The sequence below is a fragment of the Macrobrachium rosenbergii genome, chromosome 49 (genome assembly GCF_040412425.1).
Source record: "Macrobrachium rosenbergii isolate ZJJX-2024 chromosome 49, ASM4041242v1, whole genome shotgun sequence".
In the NCBI taxonomy this organism is placed as follows: Eukaryota; Metazoa; Arthropoda; class Malacostraca; order Decapoda; family Palaemonidae; genus Macrobrachium; species Macrobrachium rosenbergii.
Window position 1 is genome coordinate 6,060,719 of NC_089789.1, and position 10,896 is coordinate 6,071,614.

The 10,896-nt window shown below is 35.0% G+C and overlaps 1 protein-coding gene across 1 annotated transcript in view; it reads left to right on the forward strand.

Moving 5' to 3' along the window:
* The first annotated feature begins 1,189 nt into the window (after window positions 1–1,189).
* LOC136832035 (cell adhesion molecule 2-like) overlaps window positions 1,190–10,896 on the forward strand; it is a 109,883-nt gene continuing 100,176 nt past the window's right edge. Inside the window, exon 1 of the mRNA XM_067092531.1 lies at window positions 1,190–2,788. Coding sequence (XP_066948632.1) covers window positions 2,638–2,788 — 151 coding nt within the window. The 5' untranslated portion in view covers window positions 1,190–2,637. The remainder of the gene's footprint in view (window positions 2,789–10,896) is intronic.

The window sequence follows — 10,896 nt, forward strand, 5'->3', positions numbered from 1 at the left end:
CAGCTGAACTGCCACTTTATTTCGAGGCCAAAGAACCACGAGAAGAGGTTGGAAATAGAACTGATGCTTGAATCCATACAACAGTTACAATCTCGAGGCACCGTTAGAACTTCCGACGCCCTCCAGCCCCTCCTGTTAGCAGAAGCCCTCACGGAGAGAGGTCCCGCGACAGTGGAGTCTGCACCCGTGAGATGAGAAGCTGCAAGGAGCTGAAGAAAAGGAAGGCATCACAGTGGCTAACCTTTTTCAATGTATGTACCCCCTTCAAAACAGCAGTCAGTTCTCACACCCCCTGAATTGTTGAAATAAAAAAAAGCTCAGTTACACTGACCTATGGCAACTAATGTGTCTAGCTCCATACATATTGCCTAGGCATGCTCGATTAAGGTCTCAGAGAGGAACAACGAAACAATAACAAGCATTCGTTCATGGCGAGGAGACCGAGTTGCGCGCACACCATGAGCAGCGATGCTCGATGGAGCCATTCATTCAACCATTTATTAATTTGCATATTCCTTATGACCGTTTACTTAATGTGGCGTCATATTAAAAATTCTTTATCTGAAGTTAATTTCTGAGCAATACCTAGATTTTTCCACGATCCGGAGTCGGTTTGTCTTTGAGTATTGCAACAGATCCTGTTGAATTGCGCCTTCATTACATAAAGCTGTTATTATTATTATTATTTACTATTATTATCATATAAAACGGACAAACAGCTTTACATCGAACGAGTCTTAAAGCAAGTTTTCAATGACTAATGTGTCGACCATATGGGATGTAAAAAATGTTTCTTTGGGTTCAACAACGATTAAACGTCCCACCAAACGAATGATCTAACCGGAAAATGAAATAGAAATATCTAATGGCTGACAATATTTTCTCAGGAGTCTGTTTTGGGGAGTTTTGAGTGCAGGGATCTGGAGTAGCTACTTCTGTGGAAGTTTCCTGCACGGGGAGTTCATCCTTGATTCAGAAGTTAAAAAATGAAGGGAAGTAACTTAGCTGCTAAAAGGAACTGATAGGAAATATATACACTTATTTGAATAGCAGCCCCAAGCATCCACTCGCATTGCCAAGAATACTCCCCAGCAGAGGTGACGAATCGGAAAGCGCGCGCGCGCGCGAGAGAGACAGAGAGAAAGAGAGAGAGAACGAGCTTTGAGAAATTAATTGCGGCGGAGGTGATCGTCGAAGAGCAGTGGGTGAACGTTGTTGCCTGCCATCTGGCCCCGGGCTGGCCCGCCCGGGCCGCTCTTAAGTTTGCTGGACTCGAGAATGCAAGAGACTCCCGTCTCTCACGCGCGCCAGACAGTCGCTGGCAGTGCCAGTGCCGTGCCATCTTTGAGGAGGAGCGGACGCGTTGTGTCTGGGGTCCCGCATCCCATGCGGTTGTCATAGACGCCACGCAAGGATAGTCTTCCGTGGCTGTCTCGTCCTTTCGCCGGTTCTGCGTTGAGTCCTGGGATGTCCAGCAGTGACTTTCTTTACGTAAGGACTTTAAATTCGGCTTTAAAAGCGTGGACTTAATTGAGTGGCCACGAAGGAGAACACGCTCTGAAGTCCTCTTGTCTTCCGATTGAATGACTGGTTTTGATGTCTAGCTCGCGAGGATAATCTACCCGCCTTTTATATTGGCGTTGTTTTCTGAGAAACCGTGTTTCTCCCAGTGGGACCTTCGTTGGTGAAGGTCATTTATCCCCCTATGAAAGGTTGTAGCGCAAGATGAACTCATTTGTGACTGATAAATATAACTACTCTGGCATACTTTGACATATGTTAAAGAGGTAAACTTTCTCTATTAGCCGGCGATAAGTTAGGATATTGTTTGGCAGTAGATCAATTTTGAAACTTATAAAAACACGCAAGAACTTCCAAATGAATATGATTACCAGCTAAATTCATAATTCTGGGAGAACATGATTACGGAAATATGAACGACCACAAGCGGGGGGACTGTAGTCTGCAAGAGGAAATCCACTACAGTAACAGAGTGTCATGAAGAAGAAAAGGTTGCCAAGTAGGACACTTGACACTTGAGACATGAAACATTGGACTTGCATAACCATGCCTTAGAATTCTAGGGAAAACCTGCGAAAAAATGACAAAGTTTTAGCGTCATTTTTAGTTCGATTCCCGGAAGGTTTCGGAATGCATTCTGAATGAGACATTTTCCAGTTTATACTAACGCTGTTGACGCTCTAAGCAACCCAAAATAAAAACAAGTTGTAAATTTACAAAATAAACAATAAGCGATATTTACGTCCCACGGAATTAAAACTATTTAAAAAGTTATTGTTCGTAAAGTAAATAACTATATTTACGTCCTACGTTGATTAAAATAGTAAAACAAATAGATATTAAAAACCAATTAATAAAATTTACGTCCTACAAAACATAAAATCTAAAAAAAAAACAATTATTAAAAATTATGACATATTTACGTCCCATGAAAATAGTTCGACCTTGTCAATACTTTAAAAAACAAGAAGAAGGAGAAGAAGCTGAAGAAGAAGAAGAGTAAAGCAACATAAAAATAAACACCTGAGGAAAAAAAACCCACTTTCTCTCCACTGAGGGAAAAAAAAAAAATACCGAAACGTCACCTGGATAAAGTCTACCCATTCCTAGATAGAAATGGCTCACGCACGCCCTTCAACCACCACATCTACTGCTACTTCTACTGCCACTGCTACTACTCCTGCTGTTTTCTCCTGGCCCACGGCCTGCTTGCTGCAGAGGCATCTCCTGCTGATTCTGCTTTCGTGTTCTCTCTTTAGCTACAATGGTGAGTTCACGCAGCTGTTCATTTTCTCATTTATTCCAACAACTTTTTCCCGTTTACGTATTGAGAATCAAGCCAGACTATGATCCTACTGTACGGTTCTGAGAGAGAGAGAGAGAGAGAGAGAGAGAGAGAGAGAGAGAGAGAGAGAGAGAGAGAGAGAGAGCGAATTGTAAGTGCTTGATAAAAGAAACTCTTAAGCTACAATAACAATCCATTGTGATATTCAAACTGTGGTTATATGATTACAACAGCACTTCAGATCTAAAGTATATGTAAAAAAAAAAAAAGTGTTCATATGATTCCAAGTGTACATTTCTATATAAAAGGACAATGAATTCCACTACTGTGTTCATAGACATCTGTGTTATCATTCTGATGCACTAAATACGAGCGTGTGCGCGCGGTGCGCTTGTAGGAACGCATTCGTATCGTGCGTCTTCCGGAAGTTTATATTTCTTACGCATAAATCCCGAGTGACTGATATATAGCGTCTGGCACTGGCTGCAATATCGTGCATCAGTATTTGCTTCATATTGCAAATAACTAATATTTGGCTCTTTATTGATCTAGAGTGATATCAAGGTGACTTGTGTATACGTAACTATGATAACTATCCGGTAGAATATTCAAGAGGAAAATAGATGAATATATTTACAAGCAAAGTATGTGTGTTTTTTCTTCTAAAGACGCTAATCAGTAAACCAGTATGAAGGCACAGTGCAGTATGTTTTTAAGTCTACCAGAAAATTAAGAATTCCTCAAATCTAAGAGTAATGATAATGAGATGAAGTTATCAAATCAATATGAAAATATCCTGAAAGTAATATTTCTATTCCATTTCAAATAGAAGAGGTTCAAGAATAATTAACTTTACGTTATTACGGAGACCCAGTTGCACGTTTTCATTGTGACGATGAGTGTATAGTGAAGAAGATGCTGATGATGATAATGCTGACAATGACGTTATTAGTGATGTTATGTCACTGTATTTCTTTTATTTGCTGGTGATGCTGATGATAACACAATTACTTATATATAAGTATTAGTTATTCAGAAATATCACTTACTTAAAAATATTACTTATTTAGAAATATTGCCTCTTTAGAAATATTACTTATAAAAAATATTACTTATTGAGAAACATTACTTTTTTTAAATATTACTTATTTAAAAATATTGCTTATCTAAAAATATTCCTTACCTAGAAACATTACTTATTTGAAATTATTACTTGTTTATAAATATTACCAATTTAAAAATATTACTTATTCGAAAATATGACTTATTCAGAAATATCGCGACTTGAAAAACATTTACGAAACACAAGAGTCCCACTGGCTATCGTGGAATACAGGCGAAGTGTTGAGCATCCATGTGCCTGCACTCGCGCACGCGCATGACCGCACAACCGAGTAATACGGAAAATGAATTCTAACGAATACTTTACGCACGCAAATGAGGAATCCGGGAATTCCCCGTTCTTCTTCCGGCGGGCTTCCGGTGACGCACACGAAATTCCCGGAGATTTCAAGGCGGCAGGAGAAGCGGTCCTGAGCGGCGCTGCCTTGAGCCTTCCTGCGTTGGACGGATGCTTGGAATTGGTGCCTGCGTTTCTCTTTCTTGTTCTCTTACTCTCTTTTTCTCCTTATTATTATTATTATTATTATTATTATTATTATTATTATTATTCATCGTCAGTTTTCTTCTTTTCATTGCTTTCCTTTACTTTCTCTTATTATTATTATTATTATTATTATTATTATTATTATTATTATTATTATCGCCAGTTTCCTTATTTTCATTGTTTGCTGGTCTTCTCTCATTGTTATTGTTATTCTCTTTTAATCTCGGGCTCATCATCACTTCATTATCATTTCTGTTCAAGGTCATTATCATTATCATCACCATATTCGTTATAAATCACCACCAGTCTCATTTCCTGATTAAGTTTCTTTCTTGTTCTCTGTTACTCTACTTTCTCTCATTATTGTCATCATCATTCTCTTTTATTACTGTGATTATCATCATTTCATTATAATTTCTGTTCAGTGCCATTATCATTTTTCTTCTCTTATTTTACTTTCTCTCATTATCATCATTATCATTCTCTTTTCCTATTACGATCATCATCTCATTATCATTTTCATTCATTGTTATTGTCTTTATCATTCACCATTCTCATTATCCATCGCCGTGAGCCTCATTTCCACATTCGCCATTACGTTCACCATTCATTAGCTACTCGTTGATCATCATCATCATCATCATCATCAGCAGCAGCAGCATCATCATCATCATATTACTCCTGTCGTCCAGAGCATCACAAGACCAAATGATACAATTATTATCCTCACCATCATTATTGTATTCTTCTTCATTATCATTATCATCATATCCCGTTAGATTCCAAACTGACGTCGTTACCGTAGTATCATCAACATCACTAAAGAAAAGAAGTATAGTGACACAACATCAGTAACAACGTCAATGTCATCACTATCACCTTCATTATCATTTTCATCATCACAATGAAAATATGGAAGAGCGTTTGCTTGAGAATGTATATTGGAAATAAAAAATAACTTGGAAAAATTAATTCAAAATTTTAAACAAATAATATAGACATGCATTTGGTACAGTGTTTTAATAACTGCTCTTGATTTTGTCGATTATTAAGTATCGAATAAAGGAATAAATCTCGTGAAGAAGAGGGAACTGCCATAGATGATAATTGTATCGCTACAACATCCTTATTAAACTGAGCCTAATATTATTTGAAGTATCGCTACATCTTTTATTCAATTGAGCACATTAATATTATCTCAAGTATCGCTACATCTTTTATTGAGCTGGGCACCTTAAAATTATCACAAGTATCGCTACAACATCTTGTATAGAACTGAGCACCTTAATATTATCTGAAGTATCACTACAACATCTTTTATGAACTGATCACCTTAATATTATCTCAAGCATCGCTACAACAAATTTTATTGAACTGAGTACCTTGATATTATCTCAAGCATCGCTACAGCGTATTTTATTGAACTGAGCACCTTAATATTATCTCAAGCATCGCTACAGCATGTTTTATTGAACTGAGCACCTTAATATTATCTCAGCATCGCAACAGCAAATTTTATTGAACTGAGCACCTTAATATTATCTCAAGCATCGCTACAGGAAATTTTACTGAGCTGAGCAACTTAATATTATCTCAAGCATCGCTACAGCAAGTTTTATTGAACTGAGCACCTTAATATTATCTCAAGTATCGATACAGCATATTTTATCGAACTCAGCACATTAATATTATCTCAAGTATCGCTACAACAAATTTTATTGAACTGAGCACCTTAATATTATCTCAAGTATCAATACAGCATATTTTATTGAACTGAGCACCTTAATATTATCTCATGCATCGCTACAGCATATTTTATTGAACTGAGCACCTTAATATTATCTCAAGCATCGCTACAACAAATTTTGTTGAACTGAGCACCTTAATATTATCTCAAGCATCGCTACAACAAATTTTATTGAACTGAGCACCTTAATATTATCTCAAGCATCGCTACAACAAATTTTATTGAACTGGGCACCTTAATATTATCTCAAGTATCGCTACAGCAAATTTGATTGAATTGAGCACTTTAATATTATGTCAAGCATCGCTGCAACAAATTTTATTGAACTGAGCACCTTAATATTATCTCAAGTATCGCTACAGCATCTTTCACTAAATTGAACAACTTAATTCTAACACCTAGGAATCTGAGGTTAAAACGTTCAGTAAAATTTCATTCTATTTGGATCCACTTGGAAAGTGTATCCACAGTCAGTTGTAGTTCTAATCCTGTCAGTCTTTTCTCCCAATGTTTCACTACGTTCTGTCAACCACCGCATGATTGGTGTCAGACTTATGTGATTACCAAGCTATTTATGCACTTTTCAACTGCAGAGTTGAAATCTCACGTTCCATGGCTCTCTGCACATATGCCGAACCGTGAATCATCCCACCCTCTCTCTCTCTCTCTCCGTATTTATGTTGGGACAAAGGAGTAAGACTGCATAAAAAATGATTAATCTCTCTCTCTCTCTCTCTCTCTAAATGTTTACATTTAAGCAAATATTCAAATGTAGGGACAAAAGAGCAACACGGCATAAAAAATTATTAATCTCTCTCTCTCTCTCTCTCTCTCTGTCTTTAGCAGGGCATTTCCGTTCTATGTGGCCATATTTGTCTTTTACTTATATGACCCCTATTCTAACTTTCTTACCCTGATTCTTATGGATTAAGTCTCTAATAGCCGGAATATATTTCTATGTGATGCCCAGTATTTCCAGCAACTGGTTAATAAAACACGAAAAATGCTTAAAAAAACTCTTGTTCCGAGTATCTAGACATGCTGCAGGTATTCACTTCTCGCAGTCAGGTTGCATGTAAGATTTTCCTTTTGACCCTTCACTCGGTTAATTAAATATCATAATTTTGGGTGAAAGCTTCCTTATATTTTTTTTAATTACGTTGCCAACCTTGCTAGTAATACGCGCAGCATCATCTCTCTCTCTCTCTCTCTCTCTGTCAAAATTCATAACTATTTCCTTCCTTGCAAATATGGTGTCGGCAACCTGAATTCCTCCCACAGCCTCGATAATGTTTATCTTCTTTACTTTAACACCCCGCTCATTATCTGCAGAATCTACAATCGTGAGATTCTTCTTAGCAATTCTCTTCTTCTTCTTGAAGAATTCGATTCGGCAGCAATAAATAGCTCTCTTATTTTACTGATTATCTCACCTTATATTCATCCACCTATGAGGGGAAAATGAGTGACTATCTGCCATAATATCTATACCAGTTTGTCTTTCAAAGTTTACCATTCAGTTTTCAAATGATCTCTCGGAAGTTTCCAGCCATCAACATAAACATCGCTAAAGTTACGTCCTACCCAGGAATGCCCTTTGCCCCAGTCTTGTACGGCACAAATACCAAACGCATAGTTGTGGGATGAATTTGATCGTATTAGGTTAGTCTTAATCTTCAAGAAGTCACAGTGCAGTTTCCAAGCAATACAAAGCATCGTTCATTAAGCGCCAGATGCAGGAGCGAAAAGCGAACACGACCGACCGCGTCTAAATATTTAAAGCAAAATTGTGAGATTTACTTCGATTTATTCTGTCGGAGAACAAAATTAAAGGAGACGAAAAAGGAGAAGAAAATCATTCTAAAAAATCAGTATACAAAATAAATGAATAACTCAGAAATACTCATAATATCTTTATAATTGATTGTATTCGCGTATGTTCCCATATGTGAAAGTATTCATATATGTTCTTATATGTAAATGTATTCCTGTACGCTCCTTTGTGTAAGTTTATTTATGTACGTGTTTAACAAAATACATACAATTTTTTTTGAAGTGCTGGCATTTTACATAATCGATGCAATTACTGTTCAAAATTACGAAGGAATACGGCTGAAACTTCTTATGAAATGCGTAGGATATTTACAAAGAGAAGCCTGGGAAACTCATATTAACTTCTAATGTTTACCTATTTCCAATCCAGTCGTCCTTCACATGATTAATCAAATCTAAATTGATTCAGGTTTCCATATTATTAGGGAATCATGATATCTAAGGCTACTTTTATAATAATAATAATAATAATAATAATAATAATAATAATAATAATAATAATAATAATAATAATAATAATAATAATAATAATAATAATTCATTATATGAAACATTTCGCGTAGCCAAATATTTTTTTTCTGTGTGTAATACACTGTCTGCTGCTCCAAAGTCCTAAACGAGAAAATATTTCTTTGGTATATTATTGTACGAAGAAAATGCAAAGATACTCGAATATTTCCGCTAGGATTAGAGATAATATTTTTTCAATGACGCATCACTGTACAGTGACAGAAAATAATAGTGAAAATCCACAATTATGTTTATGAGTAAAAATGCCTTTTGAAAAATTACTAAGTGAAAAAGACTGAAATTTAAAAATGGAAGATTTCGACTGTTCTCTTCAGCCAACTGAATAAAAATTCAATGTTTTCCCCATTAATTTTTTGACGGTCTGCCTTCAAGAAATATTCCTAATTTTAGAGTGATTTCTTCAGAGTTATTTAGAACACTTCAAAAAGTTTAAACAAGAATCTCTCTCTCTCTCTCTCTCTCTCTCTCTCTCTCTCTCTCTCTCTCTCTCTCTCTCTCTCTCTCTCTTTCCATGCTGCCGTGTAATTTTACAATTCGACGAAGGTATAATAACTATTCCAGCTACAGAAATAATCTTTTAGCTAAGTTCACCCAAGTATTTTAATCTTCCACACTTCACCAGCGACTTAGTGTCAGAACCATAATCCAAATCCTATTTATTTATAATAATAATAATAATAATAATAATAATAATAATAATAATAATAATAATAATAATAATAATAATAATAATAATAATAATAATAGCCTATCCTTTATTTCTGTTCAGGGCCATATACTTGGAATATACAAAGTAGAGACAATAGAATCTGTACGTATTCAAATCATTTTTTTTAAGAGCAGTGTTATCACCGTTTGTTGGTGAACTTTTTTGTGCAAGTAATGGGTACAGGAAGATAATCGGTTAAGATTGAGCGGTAAAAGAAGACAGAGAAAGAAAACATTTTGACACTGTATAATTACTGAGCGGATAATTCTGCTATTTTGCTGTCAGTTCAAAACTTGGATAGCGGGGTGAGTCTGGAATAAATAATTCATTCATAAATAATCAGAAGAAAGAGAAGTATTCTTAGTCCGTAAATAAACAGCGAAAACATTTGAGTAAACATTTAAAAAAAAAAAACGGGAGTTTGCTAAAGTAATTATATTCGGTATCAGATTAACAGTTTAATATAGCATTTAGTTTTCTTTATTAGATACACCGAACAAGGTTGCTTGCTTTCGTACATTATTTATAAACGTATTTTATGTCAAAATCATAAATTGATGAAAAACTGCCGATTTGTAAAGACAAATTAGCGTAACGTTGACTGCAAAGCGATGCTAAGTCGAATGATAAAATATTCATTAGGCTCGATAAACCATGAAAGCATCGAACATCAGGCAACCGCTAGCTGGTCGGATCATAAACTTTATTTGTTTCAACAATTTCCTCCTCTTGTTACTTCGTGGATTACTTTGCTGATTGATAGTTGCATTCCCTCTTTTTTATCTCCTTGTTCATGTATTTCATGAACGTGTAAAATTTACATGGTTATGGTTGACTGATTTAAATCTATATGGCGTCGCAGCTACCAGGGTCATTGAGGCTTTCAAATTCTTGTGTTGTGGAATTGAAATGAAAAAAAAGCTTGGTTTTGATCACTTGTTATATTATGAATATCATTATGAAAATAATCACGGTAATGAGACCATAGTTACTACGACACTAAGACTCACCGTGATGATGTGAATAACGATACTTATTATCATTATAATTGATAAGAAGATAATTAACAAAAAAAATATGGTACCAGACTCTCGTAATAATAACATTCGTAATCCAGTGAAAGTGAGACCATAATAACTATAACGATAAGCTTCATTATGATAATAGGAATAATGATGATTATCATTATTATAATTTTAATAAAATAATCATTAAAAATGAAATGATGATCATAGGCTCTTGTAATAATAATAGTAATAATCCGATGACAGCAATTTCTAAAATTACTTGAAATAAAATATTATATTTCCAACGCCACATCTCATTTAACCCACATGAAAGACAAGTTTGGATTCAGTAAATACCAGACATGAAGAAGATAAACAAGGAACTTATTTAAAATAAAAAAAAACAACAACAACGGTGCAAAATATGAATAAGGAATTAAGTTCGTTTTGCAACTGGAATATTGCATAAAGGCATGAAAACTAGAATCAGAATTTATGATGCAAAATATCACAGTTGTGTCATATTCAGTTAATGCATTGAGTAGATATATATGTGTGTATATATATATATATATATATATATATATATATATATATATATATATATATATATGTATATATATATACATATATATATATATAGTGATGATGTTTGAT